Source organism: Mastigoproctus giganteus, chromosome 12 (assembly GCF_048544385.1).
Source record: "Mastigoproctus giganteus isolate SK-2022 chromosome 12, ASM4854438v1, whole genome shotgun sequence".
In the NCBI taxonomy this organism is placed as follows: Eukaryota; Metazoa; Arthropoda; class Arachnida; order Uropygi; family Thelyphonidae; genus Mastigoproctus; species Mastigoproctus giganteus.
In genome coordinates this window covers 107,940,486-107,964,500 of record NC_143586.1, presented here as the reverse complement: position 1 = coordinate 107,964,500, position 24,015 = coordinate 107,940,486, and the positions used below count along the sequence as shown (strand labels likewise).

Sequence of the window (24,015 nt, the reverse complement as noted above, 5' to 3'; positions counted from 1 at the left end):
CTCCCCTGAGTCCAAGGATGCTCTCATATTTATGGCTAAGGGTTTGCTTAGTTGCTTTGCCGCCTCCTTTAATATAACTGGATAGATCCCATCCACCCCAGGTGCTTTTCTTACGTTTAACTTCAACAATTTCTCTTCCACTTTGCTCTCAGTTATTACAAAATCATTAAGTATCTTGCTACAATTTGATAACCTTCTGCCATTTTCAAACCTTAATAATTCCTCACGTGTGAATGTAGAAGCAAAATACTCATTCAGTTTGTTTGCTATCTGAGCAGGATCATCAACAGTCGAGCCATCGATGTCAAGTGGACCAATCAGATTCATCCCCTTCCTTTTAGAGTTTATATAAGTAAAGAAATCCTTGCTGTTTTTCTTAGCATCTTTTGCCAAGGATTTCTCGTAATCTGCCTTCGCCTGCCAAACGTCCTTTGTGACCTGATTACAGATTAACTTATATCTGCCATAGGCTTCTGAGTCGCTTGAAAATTTATATGCATCCCATGCATTTTTCTTCTCTGTTACGAGTCTCATTAGTTCATTTGACAACCATTTAGGCCTAAACCTTGAACAATATTTCTTAATAGGTATGAACCTTTTAGTAGCTTCCACGATTAATTCCTTGAATGCTTCCCACTTAGAATTTACTGTTGGTAACATCGTCAGTTGATCCCACTGTACAGAATTTAAAAACTGTCTGAGACCACTGTACTCGCGTTTACGGAAGCAAAAACCCTTTCCTTTACCCCTGATGGTAATTAAATCTTTTAGTAAATCCCACGTCAGTACACTGTGATCACTGCCACCTAGTGGTTCTTTTATCTGTAAATTCCTAATTCATGAATGATCACTACTGATAACCAGATCAAGAGTATTACTTTCTCTGGTTGCCTCTCGAACATGCTGCTGCAGAAAACAGTCATCCAATAAATCCACAAAAGTCTGACTAGTGTGTGAGTGCCCAACCCACAAGTTCCAGTCAATATCTGGGAAGTTAAAATCCCCCATTATAAGACATTCCGATTTACTAGCCCACTCTATTTCTCTGTACAATTGTTCATTGTACTCATTCAAGTCATTAGGCCTATAACACACTCCTACTCTTATTTTTGCTTTCGCAGTGCTTATGTCACACCAAACTGACTCAACAGTGCACTGTTCATCTATATCAACTGGATGCACTTCTTTTGATTTTGTTTTTCTTAATTAACAGCATAACACCTCCTCCCTTTCTATCTTTTCTGTACACATTGTACTCCCCAAATTCCAGTTCAGCATTCCTTATATCTGTGTGACACCACGTCTCTGATATCCCAACAATATCCGCCTTTGATGTCTTGACCAACACTTCAAATTCATCAAATTTATTTACTATACTTCTAGCATTGGTATACATGCAAGTATACATGCACGTATTCTTATTCTTAATTACTCTAACACATCCCATATACCCACCTGTTTCACGATGACTGCCATCCGTCCCTGAAACCCCCAACACCCCTCGCTCCAGGTCGCTACTTATTCTAATAGAAGTTGTGCAAGAATCACCTTCACCCTACGGCTAATGTCTGTTCCAATATCAAGGTTGTGTTTTTCCTGGCAAATACTCTAGCCTGTGGACCAACATGTGATTAAATCTTTTAAGGCTCAGTATTTAAAGTGCATTCTGGCTGATCTAATTGACAAGACCAACCATGAACAGATGAGTGTGCAGCAATATTGGTGAGCCTTCAATCTTCAATATAAAAGATACTTTAAAATTCATTGATGCTGCATGGTGTGAAGTTCTACATAACTGTATGCAAAGTTAGAGGCATGTCCAGACCTTAGCAACTCCTTCAACGGCTCTGATACTGATGAAGATTATGCACAAACTAAAGAAAATGCGTGAAACTCGGTAAAATGATAGGGCTCACCGAAGTGGAGGCTGTCGATGTTTTTGATTTAATTGATTTGCATCATCGAGAATTGCCAAGCGAAGATCTGTTTGCACTGGAGCAGCATTGCATTCAGGAGGAGGCAGCAGTGAGCAAAAACCCACTGCTACATGAAGCCTGACAGTGAAAGGAATATCAAAAGCATTAAATATTATAATGCTTATAATATATTAAATATTATATGTGCCTGGGAATTTAACTGACTGCCCGGCTAAAAGTTAAGTGATTCTCGCAGTACCATATGGTACTGCTCACTGATCTTGATCAATATTATTTCGAACATAATACGTGATCAAGTTCAATGCGACAGGAGCAAATAGTGTTAAATTATGCAATTCATTTTTGCTCTGGATCGGTTAAGTTACATTTATAAATAGCAGAAAATTTTATAGTATTGCAAAGTATTACACTTCCCCACCCAGCTACTTCATAATGCCACCTGGCTGGCAAAATTTTCTATGGAGAACACTGTAGTGGAGGCCTAAATCTGTTAGCTGATGAAGACCCTTATCTTGAATGAAGCTCTAAAGTGCAAAGTAAAGTTATATTAAAACTTGGTTGCTACTATGAGTTGTTAGGCAATGTGTAAAGCAACTAAGGCTGAATTCCTTTTTCAAGCGCTCATGAGAGCAGTGAGGTGATCCTTCCACCTCCCGGGTAGAGGGTTCACCTCCCTCCCAAATAAAACAGCTGTGCAACCTGATCTTTGTTGGATTTCAGGTGATAATATTTATTCATATTTAATAAAAAAAAATAATAAATAATTTAATAAATTTTCTGTTTATGTTCTGGGATGACCACAGAGTCAGAGGAGTTCATAAGATAGAGAGAGAATACAAGAAACAGCGCCGTATTTAGTACTCATGCAGGTTTGAATCACAATCACTCAAAGCATATGTACTTATGTACCCTCACACCTGACCACTTGGCTACAGCAACCTAAAAATACAGTCAGTCCTTGTATAATACGTGTTTACCCTACACAAATTCGAATTCTGAAAATGTATTTGTGTTTCATATCAGTGAAGGGGAAACACATTTCACCATAATAATGTAAAACCACCACAATTCCAGCTATCGGTATAATCGCAAATGCAATTAGATCGAGTTTACTACCAGTTTATAAGATTACACTAGCAGAAATGCAACTGGAAATTGTTTTTATTATTTTATGGTGGTAACCCCTAGAAATGTGCTTTAGTAAAATGTGAGGTGTTAATAGTGTATCTCTGCCTTTACGGTGTTGTTTATTCAGTTGCTACACGTGCGCAGCTTTGTTTATGTGTATCAAGCGTGCCTCCTCGTTTCGTAATTGTGCTTTATTCCCTAAAAATGAGTAAAATACTTAAGGTGTGAAAGGAAGTGTCCTGGTGAAGACACTGCAGATTCAGAGAGAAAAAAAAAAGCAATATCGATAAACAGAGGCGGACTGGGTCAAAAATTCTTACCCAGGAAAATTTGTAGTGGCCTCATACTAGCGTTTATGGCCAAAATCACACTGGCCTCCGGCCCACTGAGGTTTTCCCGGTAAGGCTTGTGGCCAGTCCGCCTCTGTCAATAGAGAAAAAATATGAAATTGTGAAACGCTTTGAGCGAAATGAAAGACCATGTGATATTGCACGTGCTACAGATCTAAATGAGGCAAGGCCGAGAATTAGAAAGAATCCAGAGAAAATAAAAACAACTTTCATAGCAGGAACAACTCAAAGTGTAATTAAAATCCATTAGATTAAGACACAAAGAATTGGAAGAGATGGAACGGCTGTCATCTGTTTGGGTAGAAAATCAAAGTACAAGTTTGTTTACGAAAGAAGCAAAAGCATTAGCAATATTTTATTATGTAATAGTTGTAATAAAATACTTATATATTTTATTACGACTATTTTTTTTATTAAGAATCTTAATAAAATACTTACGTATTTTATTACGTAAGTATTTTATTATTTTAATACGATTATTTATTGTGTTTGGTAATGTTTTGGTTACAGATGTGTGTTCAGTCTTGGGTGGCTGGCCCTAACCCTATTTTTCCCATAGGGCCTGTTGTTTATATTGCACGATTTTGCGTTGCACGAGGGTTTCTAGGAACACAACTATCGTGCTATATGAGGACTGACTGTACCATCTTTAATTCCTTCATTTCTGCATTGCAATTTAGTGTACATATGCTGTACAGTGTGTCCCATGTTGAGAGAATAGTAATGTAAAGTGAATGGAAAAGTATTACATTGTTCAATATAGTGGAAAAAAAAAAAAAAAAAGTTTCCACTTCCAAAATATACCATACATAGTAGGTGAACCATCACCAATTGTTTAACAGATCAATTTCCCCAAGTTCTGTTGTCAAATTCTTTAACAATAATCTGACAAAAAGGTATATAAGGTATAAATTTCAACTTTATACCTTATATTTAAGGATTTTTTTTTTTTTTTTTAATTGTCTATGGTAATGAAAGATTGGAATTGTGAATTGTTAGTTAATATCTGCATATTTAACAATATGTATCCTTAGATAAGAAACCAGAACTAGTAAAATTAATTGTTTTTGTTTTATTTTTAATCCATAAAGATGCAGGAACTAGCAAAGGAACTATTTCTAACATGTCTGGTGAAAGAGAAAAAATAATTCCAAGTTTTTGGATTCCATCTTTAACTCCAGAATCAAAAGAAATCAAACTTAAAAAACCAGTAAGTATATATAGTTTACCTTACGAATAATATCAAGCAGTTTTTGCATTGAGTTTCAAATACAACTTACAACTGTAACAGTCAAAAATATATAGTATGTACTAGTCCTGGCTATAAAAATAAATTATAATTGTATATAAGATTTTTTTTTTTTTTTTAGTCTTACCTACAAGTACTTAGCAAGTTAATTAATGTAGTCACTGTGTTACAATTCAGCTATGTTCAATTTCTTTTTATTAACTTAATTGAATTTTTGTTCTTTTTCTGTGATTAAGAAAAGTAAATGTTATCTCCTTTATCAAGTATTATAATTTTATAGACATTTAATAAAATGCCATAGCTTTATGTTCTCTAAACTTAGCTGTTTAGTTTAATTGTAGCTGTATAATATTTTATCATTCTTCTTCTATATACTCTTAGGTTTTTCTTTTCTGTACATTTATTTATGGCGCTTCCGTAGCCAGGTGGGCAGGAGCAGCAGTGCATAGCACGTGCTTCTTGATTAGACCGGCATTCGAGCCCATGACCACCAAATACAGAGGATGTGGAAAGATCAGAGAAGGACCACTGCATATTCCCGGAGCAATATGGCCTTAGTTGCTAATGCTCCTAAAAAAAAAAAACCAAATAACAATAACATTTATTTAGGTTATTTTTTGGTTTTTAGGAGCATTAGCAGCTAAGGCCATATTGCTCCGGGGATATGCAGTGGTCATACCCTGACCTTTCCACATCCTCCATATCTGGTGGTCATGGGCTCGAACCCCGGTCTAATCAAGGAATGTGTGCTACGCACTGCTGCTCCTACCCACCTGGTTACAGAGGCACCTTTTTCTCTACATATATATATATAGTAGTAGTAATCGAGGCATGTGATGCAAGAATGCAAGCTTATGTAGCATCAGCCCAAAAAAAAAAAAAAAAAAGAAAACCTCTTCCCATTTCACCCATCCATTCACTCCAAATGTTTGTCTAAGTCTGCCTTGAACTTAAGTTGTTGACCTCCACTATAATAGATGGGAGTTTGTTCCAACTATCAACCACCCGTTGGCTAAAGGCAAATTTCCACACATCTATTCTATAACTGTCTTTCCTCAATTTGAATTGATGCCTCCTCAGGTTCGTAATCTGAGCAAGAGGAAGAATCCCATTACAATTGAGCCTGCTCAAACCCATTCAAGGCTTTATACACCTCAATCAGATCACCTCACAGGTGCCTAGTCTCCCAATCACTGCAATTTGCAGAACTTAAGCCTTTCTTGGTAAGAGGACCCCTTTGCTCCCCTTACCAATCTTGTTGCCCTTCTCTGTACGCACTCAAGCAGCTATACATCCTTCCAAAAATGGGGCCTTCAGACCTGTATGCAGTACTCAAGGTGTGGCCTGACCATTGCCTTATACAAAGGGATAATCACCCCTTTTCTTTACTAGCAAAATTCCTGTATATCATTGACAATACCCCATGACTTGCTCTGGCAGTCTGTCTGCATTGCTCAGAAAACTTCATATCTAACTGCACAATTAATCCCAGGTCTTTTTCATTTTCTACCACACAGTTGGTACATTTCTGTGGGGTTACTTCTACCCATATGTAGTGCTTTGCATTTGTCAATGTTAAACTTCAGTTACCTCTTCTTAGCCCATCTGCCCAAATTTTCTAGATCCTGTACCAGTAGCACCCTGCCATTACTGTCATTAACAACCCTGCCAACCTTTGTATCATTTGCAAACTTCAACATTAATCCTGTTATACCGTCATCAATATCACTGATAAATATACAAAACAACAGCGGGCCCAACACCGAACCCTGAGGGACTCCACTAATAACATTAGTCCACGAAGAGCAGTGTCCATTGATTACCATTCTGTCTTCTTCCATTCAACCACTTTTTTATCTATTGTAGCAACTTATCCTTAATGCCATTCTGTTCCAATTTGTATAGTAGTCTTCCATGCACAACAGTGTCAAAAGCTTTTCTAAAATCCAAGTAAATGATATCAAAATTATTTTTTTGCTTCAGGTCCTTTGTAACCACATCATAGTATCCAATCAAATTTGTCAGTCAAGACTTTCCTTTAGGAAACCCATGCTGTGTCTGAATTATTACTGCAGTCTTGTCTAGATGATCCTGCAATGCATCTTTAACTAGTAACTCCATTATTTTCCCCGGAAAAGAAGTTAAACTAAGTAATCTCAAATTGTTCTTGTCACCCTTCGATCTGACTTTGTGAATTGGGGATATACAGTGCTGGACAAAAAAACTGCATCGCTTGTGAATTTTGCAAATAATGTGTTTTGCACTGCATTGTGGGTTGCAGAAATGTTCGATATGCTTTTGTTAGATGGGATCTGTATCTCTATGAATGAAATCCAATAAAACCTCTATTTGATATACCTAATTGCATAAATATCTTCCCAAAGGGTAAAATGCGTAATTATGAAATATGAAAAATCATGCAAATGGCAATCGTTACAACCAAACATACATTTTATTGCATTTACATGTACAAACTGAAATGACAAGTTAACGTAAAAGTATTGTGTACTGTAAATCAGCAAAATATGTCCTCAATATTTTGTTGTTCCTCCCCGAGCTGCAATTATTGCAAAGATCTGGCCTAGAGTTAATCCTGGATATACGGTTGCCCAATTTTGTGGTACCACACCCTTACAATGTTCTTCTACAGCTGAATCTTACTTGTTGGCTTCTTCTGAGGCAATTTTAGACGACATTATGTACAGCAATTTTCAATAGGGTTCAAATGTGGACTGTTGCCGGTCCAGTCCAACACTGTAATACCATCATTTTTGAGGTATGACTGCACCTTAAGGGAGAAAAACAAGGGAAAACATTGGTGTATGTTTTAAGCTTTTGAGACAAGAAGACAAACTCGTCATTAAATCTAAATAGCAGAAAACTTACCAATTTTGCTGTGTGGCAAGGTGCTGAGTCCTGTTCAAAAATGTGGTTTTGGACGTCTGTGTGGTGATCTCTAATAACGGGTTTCAGGCACTCCTCCAAGATAGCAGTGTAGGTTTCTGCGTACACTGTTCCATTAATAAAATTAAATTGCCTCACCATTTTGCTTGTTATGCATCCCCAGACCATCTGACCAGCAGGGAACTTTATAGTCAGTGTTAAGGGTGCCTCCGTAGCCAGGTGGGAAGGAGCAGAAGTGTGTAGCACACACGCTTCTTGATTAGACTGAGATTCGAGCCTGTCACCACCAAATATGGAGGATGCGGAAAGGTCAGGGAATGACCACTGCATATCCCCGGAGCAATATGGCCTTAGTTGCTAATGCTCCTAAAAACCAAATAACAGTCAGTGTTAAGAGAAAAGGTAACAAGACTAAAAATATATTGTATCAGAAACTCTCCAAAGTAATTTAGAAAATCTAAATAAAGAATAATAAATGAATAAAAGGAATAAATTTAGATGCCAAAGCAAAGAAACTGTCCAAAGTGGACCATTTTTTGCCACTTTTTGTAGCTTCCTGGAATGACTTTAAGGAATGACTTCGTCTTCCATTTTCCCCATCATGAGTTCAGTGTTTTCAATGTCGGAGTGTTTTTTTTACCACTTCTCTTAAAATGCTCCCAACAAGAAATGACACTCTTCAACAACTCAGCTGACCCATTTTGGTTATCTTTTTCTTCCTCTCCAGTGTCACTCTCTGTAATTTTCTCCAACTCTTGTAGCTCCTCTGCTGTTAACTCAAGCCCATGAGCATCAATAAACTCCTCCACATCCTCTGCCAACCTCCAGATCCATTGATTTACGAAGAGTAACAATATCATTTGTCAAAGCACCATCATCTTCAAATCCGTCAACGTTATGGATAATTAAAAGCCATAATTAAATTCAAGGCTGAATTTAAGCACCTGATGGAAACATCATTCCAAGAACTTAAATCAGCTTCACACAATTCAGCATGTTGAACTTCAATCTCCAAAAATTGAGGGTGACAGCATTTTCATCAGAGGTCACTAGAAAACAACTTGCGAAAATTTTTGTGGTGTAGATTTTCTTGAAGTTTGCAATCACTTGCTGGTCCATTGGTTGAAGACGAGAGGTGGTGGTGGTGTTGAGTGGCAAAAAATTGACTTGAACAAAATCAAATTGTGCCTCAAGAGATTTAACAAGATTGGGATCATGGACTGGTGCATTATCCACCAGCAGCAGTGCCTTCACAGGAAGCTTGTTTTTCTCAAGATAACTCTTCACTAAAGGACAGAAAACTTCAAGCTCCCATTCATTGAAGACATCCTGTAACCCAGGCCTTCTTGTTACGGCACCAAAACACTCCCAGCATGCCTTTGTTGATCTTTTGTTGTTTAAATACTCTGGGGGTGTTAGAGTGATACACAACCAAAGGCTTCAGCTTAAAATCTCAAGAGGCATTGGCACCCAACATTAGATGAGCCTATCTTTCAGAGGCTTATGCCCAGGTAAACTAGCCTCATCCTTAGTGATGTATGTTCTCCTGGGCATTCGCTTCCAGAAGAGGCCAGTTACGTCAGTGTTAAAAACCTGCTGGGGAAGATAACACTCCTGATCAACAAACTCTTGGAATTCAATTTTAAAGGTCTCAGCTGCTTTTTTATCAGCACTGGATGCCTCCCCATGCATTTCAAAACTTTTGATATTTGCCCTTTTTTGAAGCGCTCAAACCAGCCTCTGCTGGCTTTAAAGCCTTCAAAACGCACAGCACTGCCACTGGTTGATGGAGCTCAGATCGTCAGAGATCTGAAACAGTCGTACGAGTGATGTTCCGCGCCACGCATTGAACAATAACATTGTTGAACAATAAAAAAGACACTAATTGGTTAAGAACAATCGTACAAGTGATGTTCTGTGCATTATGCATATGAAAATTTTCACTCGTGTATTGTTCCAGCTATATCGGTAAGCGATCAGTACCTGCAAATATCATCGGTCCTTAAAATAAATGATCGTATAGGAGGTATATTGGTTCCTGAAAATATTAGATGTTGATGTCGTAAGTCAAGGCCCCACTGTACAATTAAAATAAAACCCAAATAAACAAAAATAGACTGACCATTATGCCCCATATTGACAGAGGACCACAAGGCCAATAATAGTCAGGGAATCACTGCATTTCAATCATTAGACAAAATCGCCGCAAAGGCAAACTGATCGAAGGATCAATCCACCATCCAATCCTCAGATCGAACCACCAATGCAGAGGATTTGAATAACAGTGGTGCTTATGCAGTGGAAAATAAAAATATAGAACAGATTAGAACTCCAGAGCAAGGCCACACCACTGACACAATGTAAGCTTAACCAGATTATATAGACAAATAATGGACTATAGAAGGCAGTACAGATGCAGCATTAGCAAATCAACCCCCTATTGCCATGTGAGATACATATATTTGAATAATGAACAATAGTTGTAAACAGTAGTAAAAGAAAATAAAAATGAAAGAAATAAAGCAAGCAGCAAAATGCATATTTCTCAACATGATGCTTGAAATATAACTAAAACAAACTAAAAATAATACTGAAAATAAATAAATAAAAACTCATGCCAGTAGCATGGCAAAACTGTAGAGTGAAAATAATAAATTAAACAAATAAACCAACAGGGAGGGAAGAGAAAAGGTAACAAAACTAAAAATATATTGTAGCAGAAACTCTCCAAAATAATTTAGAAAATCTAAATAAAGAATAATAAATTAATAAAAGAAATCAATTAAATTTACATGCCAATTACGTAGAAATTTTACGGCACCCTCCTCGACGGGTACCTGGTCCAATTGTGTGAAATATCACAAATAGAGATGTAAACTAACTACAATAAACATAAAACCAAAATAAACAAAAATAGACTTACCATTATGCCCCGTATCGACGCAGTACCACAAGTTAATAATGGTCAGGGAATCACTGCATTTCAATCATTAGACAAAATTGCCGCAAAAGGTGAACCAATTGAAGAACCAATCAGTCCACCCTCCGATCCTCAGATTGAACCACCAATGCAAAGGATTTGAATAACGGTGGTCCCTTATGCAGTGAAAAATAAAAATATAGAACTGACTATATATAATATAGAACTAGCACTCCAGAGCGAGGCCACACCTCTGACACAATGCAAGCTTAACCAGATTATATAGACAAATAATAAACTATAGAATTTTTTTTCTTTTCTTTTTTTTTTAAATAAATTTTAAAAATTAAAATTTTTTTTAATAAAAATAAAAATATGTACAGCAGGCCCTCGTTATAAAGCAGTTCACTCTACGTTGATTCACTATACCGCTGTTCTTATATTATAACCCATATCTTACTCTAACGCTGTCACAACTCACTATAACATTCTTTTTACCAGCGTACAGATTAAATTTTTGGCATGTTTAATGAAAACGTTTCATCTGATATAGTCGATAGCTTGAAAATGAATAGCAAAACATCATTCCACACTAATTTAATTGCAATATGGTGGCTTGTTACTTAGTTCCAAGGTCAACATTTTAAAAAATGATCAAGTATATTGCTTGTAATATTTGCTTTATATGCATTTATCTGAAGTCTAGTCATCACTCAGTACAGTGTTAGGTAACGGACAGTTTACTCGAACATTGTATAATAATTAATGCAAGACAGTTACATTTTCGAAGATGAATAATGGCGGATAAGAATTAAAAAGCAATGTCTGGATGCGGTATAAAGCCTACTGAAGTAAGAAAAAGATTGAATTTGAAAATTAAATTATAGGTTTTGAAGCGAATCAATTCCGTTCAACGATAAGTGGATGTGTGCAATCATTTAGGACTGGCAGATTTAACTGTAAGAATAATTATAAAAAATAAAGAATTATTTTTAGCATAGCAGCAGGAAAGACAACTGTTTCACTGCAACAACTGAATTGGTTATGGCTAGGCTGGCTATTATAATTGAAATAGAGAGACTTCTAAATAATTTTATTGAAGACAATATCCAACACACAATTCCGTTAAGTTAAATATTATTAAATAAAAAGCGATTAGCCTATATGATGATCTAAAGAAAGCTTTAGATATAATTTTTCTTTATTATCTAAATTTATAAATTTAGATAATAAAGAAAAATTATTTATACCTATGCAAAAGAAAGCTTATGCTGACATAAGGAGAAAGGAGGTGAGAATATGTAAAGTAATAGTACCTCAATTTCCCTCGAATTACTCTTATAGATCTTGAGGTTTAAAAATTTAGAGTTAGAAAGTGAAAAATGAAAATCAAAGAAAATAGCTTAAAATAATGGTACTTAGGATATACCGGGAGCATAACTGCCCAACCCTTTAGTAAGGGATCCTGGTATAACTGCAAGGAGTTAAAGGATGGTATGTGATAGACAAGACTGGATTATGATAAAGAAATATAGAATAACAAATTGTAGATTGTTTTAAGGAAATATGGAAATAAATGAAATATTTAAATAAAAATTACCATTTGTAAGAATTTTATAATAATTAAAATAATTCAACTTATCTGATTTAATAATAAATTGCAAACCATCAATACTGAAATATTCAATTAAAACAAAAGAATAAATATGAATTTGCAGCTTACACACCCCATTCCTGTATATAGTAAGTATAAAAGAATGAATTTTAGGCAAATGTTACCTATTATAAAACAAAGAGCGACAGCAGGCACCCCTCAGCTAGGTAACAGCAAGACAAACTAAATAAATAATTAATTTATAAAACCAAATGCAGTAGTGCCACCTGAATTTCATGTAACTTCAAGACGAACTAATTGACTGAAATTATAGTAAATGGCACTCTATAATTTTGAATTTAATTCAGATAAAACCCTATGGAAATAAATAGGTGGTTCTCAAATTTAGAATGACCGGTAGAAATACCTAATGAAATGAAATGCCTTTAAAAAATATATTACAAAGTATAACTGAAATTCCTTTTAACCTAATTGAAATTAGGATGAAAAGTGAAATTGATTCCTGCCTTAAGAACAAATATAGGAAAACAACTTTTTCAATGAGTGTAAGCTATATGTGACATGCTCTCAAGGCAGTGCCTGCTATTACATATGTACAAGTCCTCAAAATGACAAAAGTGATTTTAAATAGCTACTTTGTGAATCAGAAGAAGAGAATCATAGTGAACTGTGGAGCCTAATAGGACTGAAAGTATGTTCTAAATATTTATTTAGAACATACTTTAGCTATGATGTAGCTTGGATTTATATTATTGTGCCATTTATTAGTAGCAATAAAAATAGCTTTATGAAGATGTTTTGCGATAAAATTATATGGAAAATCATTATTAATAAACTTAGATCTAAAAAGCGATTCTATGATATTATTAGCATTATTACATATTTTTATCAGTCTAAAGCTTTGTGAAACTGATATTCTTGTGAATTTTCTTTGAAATATTAGAATGCCAGTGTGTTAGGTTAATGAATTTAAAACTAAAATCTTTGTGCTTGTCATATACTTTAGTGTATAATATTTTATCTTCTTTGTAAATTTCTATATCTAGATAGGTTGCTCTACTGGTACTATGCTTATTGGTACAGTCTAGCTCTAATTCAAGTGGATAGTGCTTGACTATATCTTTAAAAATGTTGGGTTCATTTATGATATTACATTATGATATATCCTGGTATATCCTGCTACATCTATGTAGCAGGATATACCAGGATCCCTTACTAAAGGGTTGGGCAGTTACGCTCCCTGTATATCCTAAGTATCATTATTAGAAGCTATTTTCTTTGTTTTTCACTTTTTACTTTCTAACTCATTACTTTCATAGATCCAATGATTTTAACTTTGTCATCAAGGTTCAGCAGCCAAAACCAATGGAAATATAGCAAGAAGCAAGGCCTCTGTTTCTGATGAAATATACATAGCAACCAGTAAGGATGTAGGCTGTCAGGTTGGCTATGAGTATTTCATAGCCAACAAGGAAAGGAGTGAAAACCAGATAAAATCTAAAGTTAAAAAATAAAAGTAAAAATTAAGATAAGATTATATAAAAAGAAATAAAATAAAATAAAATAGCAAGCCACCCAAGAGAAATTTAAAAACAAAAGTAATGCAAAATGCAGACAAGATGATAATGACAAAGGCGGACAACTTAAGGCGGTGCCAAGCTGGAGCCGGTGAAATGAGCCGAGGAGAGCAAATGACAGCCAACTTGTATCGGTGTACCAAAGAAGTTAGCAAATTAGTTCTCGGGGTATTTGTAACATGTTTATCCATAATCAAGTCACAAGGGAGGTTAAGCAAGCGAAGGCAGATTATGAAAAATCTTTGGCAGAGGATGCAAAGAAAAACAGCCAAGATTTATTTACTTATTTAAACTCTAAAAGGAAGGGGATGAATCAAGTTAGCATTAGCATTAGTAGAAGCATATGATGCAAGAAAGCAAGCTTATTCAGCATCAGCCAAAAAAAAAACACACCACTCCCATTTCACCCCTCCGTTTGCTCGAAATACCTGTCCAGTTGAGCCTTAAATTTGTTTAGGCTATCAACTTCAACAACAAGTGATGGAAGTCGGTTCCACCAACCAACCACCCGCTGGCCAAAGGCAAATTTCCGCACATCTATCCGACATCCGTCCTTCCTCAATTTGAATTTATGCCCTCTGAGCTGATTATTCTGAGCAAGATGAAGAATCCCATTGGCATTGAGCATGCTCAAACCATTCAAAGCCTTATACACCTCTATCAGATCACCTCGCCGGTGCCTAGTCTCCAGACTCTGTAATTTGCAAAACTTAAGCCTTTCTTCGTAAGAGCAACCCTTTGTTCCATTTACTAATCTTGTTGCCCTTCTCTGTACCCGTTCCAGCAGCTCTACATCCTTCTTGAAATGAGGCCTCCAGACCTGTATACAGTACTCAAGATGTGGCCTAACCATTGCCTTATACAAGGGAATAATCACCTCCTTATCCCTGCTAGAAAAATTCCTGTATATCATTGACAAGACACCATGAGCTACTCTTGCAGCCCGTCTGCACTGCTCAGAGAACTTCATATCTGCCTGCACAATTTCCACCAGGTCCTTTTCATTCTCCACCACTGTCAGTGTAGTACTGCAGAGTTGATACATTGCTCTGGGGTTACTGTTTCCCATATGTAGTACTTTACATTTGTCAATGTTAAACTTCATTTGCCACCTCTCAGCCCATCTGTTCAACCTTTCCAGATCCTGTTGCAGCAGCATAACGTCAGTGGTGTCCTTAACAACCTTGCCAACCTTTGTATCATCTGCAAACTTGGACATAAAAACTTGATATCCCATCATCAATATCATTCATAAACACCGAAAACAACAACGGACCCAACGCTGAACCCTGAGGAACTCCACTAATAACATTATTCCACGTTGAGCAGTGTCCATTGATTACCACTCTCTGTCTTCTGCCACTCAACCATCCCCTTATCCATAGCGGCAATTTGCTTCCAATGCCACACTGCTCCAATTTGTGCAGCAGTCTTCCATGTGCAACAGTATCAAAAGCCTTTCTAAGATCCAAATACATAATATCAAAGTTATTCCCTGCATCCAGTTCTTTTGTGACTACATCATAGTATCCAATCAAATTGGTCAGACAAGACCTGCCCTTAACAAAACCATGCTGCGTCTGAGCTATAACTGAATTCTTGTCTAGATGATCCTGCAGTGCTTCTTTAACCAGTGCCTCCATTAATTTACCTGGAACAGAAGTTAAACTAACAGGTCTATTAATTACTTGTGTCAGCCTTTGAGCCTCCTTTGTGAATTGGGGTTAAATTTGCACATCTTCTGTCTATGGGTACCTCCCCTGAGTCCAAAGAAGCTCTCAATTATGGCTAGGGGTTTGCTTACCTCCTTTGCTGCCTCCTTTAATATAACTGCATAGATCAAATCCACCCCAGGTGCCTTTTTTATGTTTATCCTCAACAATCTCTCCTCCACTTTCCTCTCAGTTATTACAAAATCATCCAGCTCACTGCCAATGTTTACTTTACCTACATCATTCTCCTTCCTGAATAACTCCTCATGCGTGAATGTAGATGCAAAATACTCGTTTAGATTGTTAGCCACCTTAGCAGGATCCTCAACTGTTGAACCATCAATATCCAGTGGACCAATCTGATTCATCCCTTTCCTTCTTGAGTTTAAATAGGTAAAGAACTCTTTTCTGTTTTTCTTTGCATCCTTTGCCAAGGATTTTTCGTAGTCTGCCTTTGCCTGCCTAATCTCCTTTGTGACTTGGTTACAGACCAACTTATATCTATCATAGGCTTCCATGTCACCCATTAATTTGTATGTATCGCATGCATTTTTCTTCTCTGCCACATGTCTCATTAGTTCATCTGACAACCATTTAGGCCTAAACCTTGAACAATATTTCTTAGTTGGTATGTAAAGCCTGGTAGCCTCCAAGATTAGTTCCTTGAATGCTTCCCATTTTGAGTTTGCTGTTGGTAACATCATCAGTTGGTCCCACTGTATAGAATTTAAATACTGTCTCAGACCATCATAGTCGCCTTTACGAAAACAAAAACCCTTCCCTTTACCTCTGATGGTAGTTACCTCCTTGAGTAAATCCCACTTCAACACACTGTGATCACTGCCACCTAGTGGTTCATTTATCTGCAGATTCGTAATGCATGAAGAATCACTACTGATAATCAGATCAAGAGTATTGCTCCCTCTTGTTGCCTGACCAACATGCTGATGTAGAAAACAATCATCCAATAAATCCACAAAAGCCTTGCTAGTGTACGAGTGACCAACCCACAAATTCCAGTCAATATCTGGGAAATTAAAATCCCCCATTATAAGACTCTCTGATTTACTGGCCCACTCTATTTCCCTGTACAATATCTTATTATACTCATCAGAGTCATTAGGCCTATAGCACACTCCTACTCTCAATTTTGATTTCCCTATGCTTATGTCACACGAAACTGACTCGACACTGCCCTGTCCATCGATGTCGACTGGCTTCACTTCCTTGGACTTTGTGTTTCTTAACTAATAGCATAACCCCTCCTCCCCTCCTGTCCTGTCTATCCTTTCTATACACATTGTATTCCCCAAATTCCAGTTCCGCATTCCTTATATCTGCGTGACACCACGTCTCTGATATCCCAACATTATCTGCCTTTGATGTTTTGAGCAATACCTCAAATTCATCAAATTTATTTACCAAACTCCTAGCAGCATTGGTGTACGCGCACGTATACATGCACCTGTTTCTATTCTTGGCTACCCTAACACAACCCATGTGTTTACTTGTACCGCAATGACTCCCAGCAGGCTCTGAAATATCCTGCATCTTGTTTTTCAGGCTTCTGCTCATTTCAATAGAAGCAGTGCAAGAATCACTTCCACCTCTGCCAGTGGCTACTGTTAATCTATTAGTCCTTGTATCCCCCCCAACTAGCAGTTTTCCGACCCACCTAACTCTGCCTCAACAGCATCAGCAAAAATTCTTGCACCCTTTCTATTTAAGTGTATCCCATCCCTGTAGAAGCAATCTCTCCTGTTAACAAGTACAGTCCAGGCTGAAAAAAATTCTACCCCTTGAGCCTTGCACAATCCCTCCAGGGCCGAATTGATCGACAAGGCTCTCATCATAAACTCCCTCCTATCGTGTCTGGGCAGAATTGCAGACACTTTCAAATTCAACCCTAATTCACGGCTTATTTTCAACAGTGACCTGTACTTGCTAAGTAATTCCGCCGGTCTCCTACTCTTAATATCATTAGTGCCAACGTGTACAACTATATCACCTTTTGTGCCCTTAAAAGATGATATCCACTCTACGTCATCAACCTTTGCCCCTGGCAGACATACCCTGGTCCTATTCCACCTATCCTTTTTGCAAAGCATGTTCCCCGCTTCCCTGACAATAGAGTCACCAACAACTACTAGTTCCTGTGGGAGTTCAAGTTGGTCCACTTGATCAATGATTTGACTGTAGATGATCATTCTCAGATAGCTGCCAAACTAATTGAGTATTTCGCATCTACATTCACACATGAGGAGTTATTCAAGCAGGAGAGGGCCAGATGTTTATCAAACTGTAAAAGGGAGTTAAATGATTTTGTAATAACTGAGAGCAAAGTGGAGGAGAAATTTTGAAGTTAAACATAAGAAAAGCACTTAGGGTAGGTGAGGTCTATCCAGTTATATTAAACGATGTGGCAAAGGAAGTAAGCAAACCCTTACTTCCTTTGCCAAAACTATGAAAGCATCCTTGACTCGGCGGAAGTGTCCACATACTGGAGATGTGCAAATGTATCTCCAATTCACAAAGGGGGATCATATGGTGATACACGTAAATACAGACCTGTTAGTTTGACTTCTGTTCCAGGATAAATAATGGAGTTACTGATTAAAGAAGCATTGCAGGATCATCTAGACAAGACAGCAGTAATAATTCAGACACAGCATGGGTTTGTCAAGGGGAAGTCTTCTCTGACAAATTTGATTGGATACTATAATGTAGTCACAAATTAACTGGATGCAAAAAATAATTTTGATATCATATACAGCAGACTCTCGATTAATCCGGACACTTCGACTCCATATTAAAATTAAAAAAAAAAAAAAAAATCAACGAAAATCAAAAAATTCAAGTAATAACTAGAATACTATAAACAGATAGTTTAAACTATAAACGGATATTTTGCAAGTCGTAAATAAGCAACAAGCGGCATTATAAGTCTTCATTGGGAGATTAGTGTACCTATTATCTTGCAATCCCAGCTGTCCTCACATGCGCCGCTCAAAAAAAAAAAAATAAAAAAGACCAAATGTTTAGTTTGTTTTAGTGCGTCGCGTTGATTGTTGTGTTCCATTGCAATGCAAAAAGAAAAATTGTTTTGTTATTTATGTCGGAATTTTTTTATAGTAATTTATTTTATTTTATTTTGTTTAGGAATTGAGAAAATGATGGGTAAACACAAAAGAGTTGCGTTTTCAGTTAAACAAAAACTTGAAATTATTCAAAAGTTTAAAAACGGTGCATCCGTTAAATCTCTAAAGAACCATTATAATGTTGGTGACCAAACCATATGCAACATCGTAAAAAATAAAGGGAAGCTATTAGATATAAAATCATGTTTCTCCACTTGTTCTCAAAAAATATAGAAAAGCTATTAGACTTAAAATTGACATTGCAAAAAAATAAAGGAACACATTGTATTGGATACACAAGTAGTGGCTGGTAAGTTTTTTTATCTATTGCCATATTTTTTACGTAGGTTCATTTTTTTGATACAGCAAGTCCCCGACTTACACAACTATGGATTCACGTAAATTTTTTTTCGCTGAAATTTTTTTTAGGATTGTAAAATTTAAAACAAAAATAATAAATAAATAAAATAAGCAATCAATCACGGCACGCACAAATTGCACAAGTGAGATACAGAGTGACAAGAAAAAAATAGGAAAGAAGAGAAGATTCTTACAATGGGATGACCTGAGAGACTAATTTTCTTCTTTTCCTTGGTCAGATTACTGTTTCAAAACTTCTGATGTCAACGTTTGTTCAGATCGTGTCAGTGAAATTATTCTTGCAGGAATGGAATCCTTTATCCCACACTTCACATTAAAATCTCGTCCTTTAACTAAACCTTGGTTTTCCAATAAATGTGCTAAGGCTGTTCAAGAGAAGAATGTTGCATATCGTAATTGGCTTGTTTCTAATTCTCCAGTTTCATTTTCTGCCTACACCAAAGCTCTCAACAATTGTAAAGCAGTTATTAATCAGTCCAAACTAGAGTTTGAACAGGCTAATAGTAGAAAACTTGCTTCTTGCCCTAATGGTAGCCGAGCATTCTGGTCTCTTGCCAAAGCTATTGGCCGCAACTTTTGCCCATCTCTGTTCCCACCTCTCTCCAAACCAGATGGTTCTGTTGCCACTTCAGCCAAGGATAAAGCTGACCTGCTAGCATCTCATTTTTCTTCCAACTCATGTATTAATGATCTTGGTAAAACACCTCCCACCATTCCCAACATGCTCCATTCAATGCCTCCTGTGGTTTTCCGTCAGAAGGATGTCAAAAGGACTTTGACGAATGTTGATGCTAAGAAAGCTCCAAGTCCCGATGGTATTTCTCCACTTGTTCTCAAAACCTGTGCTCCTGAACTTACTCCTATTCTTTGGCGCCTTTTTTCACTTTTTTATTACAAAGGTGTTTTTCCTTCTGCTTGGAAATTTGCTCATATCCAGCCAGTTCCTAAAAAGGGTGACAAATCCAATTATCGTCCCATTGCAATTACTTCTACTCTTTCTAAAGTAATGGAGAAATCAATTAACCGCCAACTCTTAAACTACCTAGAAATCTTCCGTCTAATCAACGATCGCCAGTATGGATTCCGTCAGTGTCGATCCACTGGTGATATTCTTGCTTATGTTACCCATTTATGGACTAATTCAATGGAAAGGTTCGGTGAAACACAAGTAGTTGCTCTTGACATCTCAAAGGCTTTTGATCGTGTTTGGCATAAAGGTCTTCTAAACAAGCTTCCATCTTATGGTTTGCCAACTGTTTTTAGTAATTGGTTATCCCGTTTTCTCTCTGATCGCTCACTGAGGGTGATGGTAGATGGCACTCTGTCTTCTAACTTCTCCACTAATGCTGGTGTCCCCCAAGTCAGTTCTTTTCCCCCACTCTTTTCCTCTTGTATATTAATGACCTTCTTCCATTGACTGGAAATCCTATCCATAGTTTTGCCGATGATAGCACATTGCATCCCACTTTCCATTTTGAGAAACCTTGTCCTGCTCAATCAGCTTCAATTTCTCGAAAATCTGCTACCAATTCCTTAAATGCCGATCTTCAGGTAATTCTCCAGTAGGGCAAGGACAACTTAGTTGATTTCAACCCTTCTAAAACTCAGTCTTGTCTTATATCTCGCAAAAAGCATTCTTCTGCTCCTATGCTTATCTTTACTGAAATTCCGATTTCTAGATAAAATGATATATCTCTTTTGGGGATTACCCTGACTTCTAATCTCTCTTGGCACCAGCACATTACAAATATTGCTTCCTCCGCATCTAAAAAACTTGGTTTTCTCTTTCACTCTTGGCGTTACCTTTCTTCCAAACAGCTGCTCACTCTGTATAAATCGCAAATCTGCCCTGCCATGGAATATTGTTCCCACATCTGGCCCCAAAACCTCTCTCAGGCATCTTGATTCCATGCAGGAGAGGTCAGTTAGGTTAATTAGTGATTCTTTTCTCTATGTTTCTGCTGCATGCCTCTTCTACAGATACTTCCACGGGCACTGTTCTTCTGAATTAGCTTCTATAATTCCCGCTCTCTCTTTCAAAACAGTCCAAACACGTGCCGCCACCAACCAACATCCATTTACTGTCCAACTTCAAACTCACAGAACCAAATTTTCATCTTCCTCGTTTATTCATTCAACTGCCGTTTTCTGGAACAGCCTCCCTTCATACGTATTTCCTGAAAATTAGTCTACAGAAGTTCAAGTCCAATGTCAACAAATATCTTCTTTCGTCTTCTCAGCCTCCAACCCAAGCACGGTACTAAGTACTATAGGTTCTAATACCTCTCGTGTTTGGGGTTTACATAAAAAAAAAACAAAAAAAAAAAAAAAAAACAGAACTGTTGATAAGAAGGGGGTGAAAACTGTAACTGTGAAGACAAGTGGACATGAAAAGAGCCATTATACAGTTGTTCTAGCTGCCTCCTATGCTGATTTTCAAATGCAAAACAATGCCAAAAGAAGACATTCCTCGAGTAGTGATTGTCCTCGTTCATGACAAGGGTTGGATGGATCAGGATGGGATGAAGATCTGGTTTGAGAAAGTTTGGAGTAGGAGACCGGTGGGCTCTTACGCAAACCTGCCCTATTGCTGCTTGATCAGTTTAGGGCACACATAACAAAAAACACAAAGAAGATTGCTGCAGAGCAAAAAACAAAACTTGCCGTCATACCTGAAAGCTTGACATCCCAGCTCCAACCACTTGATGTCAGCATTAACAAACCCTTCAAACTGCCATGAGAGACTAATGGAACCAATGGATGAAGTCTTCTGGGGACAATTTGACACCAGCAGGAAGAGTGAAGAATCCAATTATATGAGAAGTTTGTACCTGGGTGAAAAGATTCTGGGATAATATCAAGATTGCGATCGTTGTCAAGTCATTTAAGAAGTGCGGCATTTCAAATGCCATAGATGGAACTGAGTATGAGGCAATATATGAAGACAGTGATTTGTCATCAGACACAGATGAGGACAAGCTGATGGATGGGAGTTTTGACAGTGATGAGTTGTATGAATTTTATGATGAATAAAACTTGAGTTCAATAACTTTATGTAATACATTTTATTTCAAATTTCAGGCCCCAAAATTTAGGTGCGTCTTATACATGGGGAAATACGGTATATTAATCTTCAACTGACTGGAAATCCTATCCGTAGTCTCACTAATAATAATACACAACAATCCACCTTCTAGTTTGCAAAACCTTGTCATGCACAAATGGCTTCAACTTCTTGAATGTCCTTCACCAAGTCCTTAAAGTTGATTTTCAATTATTCTTCAGAGGGACAAAGAAAACTTAAATTTTTAATCATCTGAATTCAGTTCTGTTTTATTACTCACACCATTTTTTTTATAATTATCAGAAACTTAATTTTTAATAAAAATAGTAATAACTGAACAAACATCTTACAAACTGGTATACATATGTCAGATAATGTATGTTCATTTAATTTTTTGCTTCTTCACTTCTGCTAAGCACAATCAAATGAGAACATTTTCTCTGTTGCAGAATATCTTCACCTTCTGAACTTTCTTCTGCAGCATCTAGATTTTGTGTATCTTCTGCTCTCTTTAAAAAATCAATCTGGGTTTGTTTGCTTTTGCTTGATAGACCTTTGTAAATTGCATGGTATGGAGCTAAGCATTTTTGAAGCTCCCTTTTGAAATTTGTGTTCCTCTCAGTTGAAGGTTCTGCATTCAGAAAATAAGATTCTAATATTGCTTGGCTAAGTTTATGCCTTCCCTTAAGCTTTTTAGTTTAAAATTTGGAACCAGAATTTTAATCTGTGCTATCATCCTCTGAATTGATTTGGTTTACTTCCGATCCCATTTCTACGAAATCCGCTTCACTGGCCTCTTTTTCTACCAGTTATTCTTGAATGTCTTCAGTAGCCATATTATCAAAACCTTCCCCTCCTACTAACTTAGCAAGTTCTACTATTGCACCAATTCCATTTTCTGCCTGTTTGACCATATTTCCTGAATGAACTGATTCTGGCCATACATTTTTCCAACACTGTTTTAATGTTGTCGGTTTTATTTCTTTCAGCAATAAAGTTATGATTCCAATACAATCCAAAATTGAGAAATGTTTCCATGCCTTCAATAGATATGGAATCAATTTTTTCCAAAATCCGTTGTAAATTTTCTGATGTTGTGAGCTTTAATGGTAGATATAATGCCTTGATCTAATGGCTGAATTAAAGAAGTTGTGTTAGGTGGTAGGAACAGTACTTCAACATTTTTGATGACATATCTTTTGGATAAGCATTATCCAATAGAAATAAAACTTTTACTAGAGTTTTCAGCTTTAAATAGTTTTCCACAGCTGGCACAAAACATTTTAGAATTCATTCTTTTAATAAATCAGCAGTTACCCAGACTGCCTATGTTTCTTAGGCATAATTTAGCGTTGGAATTTAATTCACAACAAAGAAATTATTCCAGTACGGTTCTTAAGAACAAAGTTTAGTAATGCTTCGAAGTCACAATTTTTTTTTTTTTTTGTGGTCTCAAACAAGCACAAGTTCAATAGCACAGAATCTAACACAGGGATTTCCTTAATTTTTTTTTTTTGCATAACGACTAGCGATTCAACAGCGTGGATTCACATAAAAAGAATGGAAATGTTGAAAAATTGCATCCAGCATAATAGTAGGGTTTTCTCCGCATAAATGCTAAAAAATACTGTGCTTTCTGAGGTTTGCCGAAATTCTCTAACCGTGTTATATAAGTACCATGTTTTGCCAGGATTGCCATAATTTATCAATCATGTTAGAGCGAAACCATGTTGTAGAAGTATCGTGTTATATGGGGGTTGCCTATATAGAAAACAACAATGGTCCCAGCACCAAACGCCGGAGGGCTCCACAAAGAGCAGTGTCCATTGATAACCACTTTGTCTTCTATCATTAAACCATCTCTTTATCTATAACTTGCCCTTAATGCCACACTACTCCAATTTGTACAGCAGTCTTTTGTGCAATATCAGAGGCTTTCCTGAAATCCAAGTATATCATGTCGAAATTATTTTTTGCATTCAGTTCCTTTGTGGCTGTATCATATTATCCACTCATCCAAGACAAGATTTCCCCATTGTTA

At 36.8% G+C, this 24,015-nt stretch overlaps 1 protein-coding gene across 4 annotated transcripts in view; it reads left to right on the top strand.

Annotated features, from left to right (window-relative positions):
• Positions 1-24,015, top strand: part of LOC150077326 (nitric oxide synthase-interacting protein) — a 261,026-nt gene that overhangs the window by 110,495 nt on the left and 126,516 nt on the right. For all 4 annotated transcript variants that reach the window (XM_090386806.1, XM_090386807.1, XM_090386804.1 and 1 more), the window contains one exon: positions 4,507-4,625. In XM_090386806.1, coding sequence (XP_090242932.1) covers positions 4,507-4,625 — 119 coding nt within the window. The remainder of the gene's footprint in view (positions 1-4,506; positions 4,626-24,015) is intronic.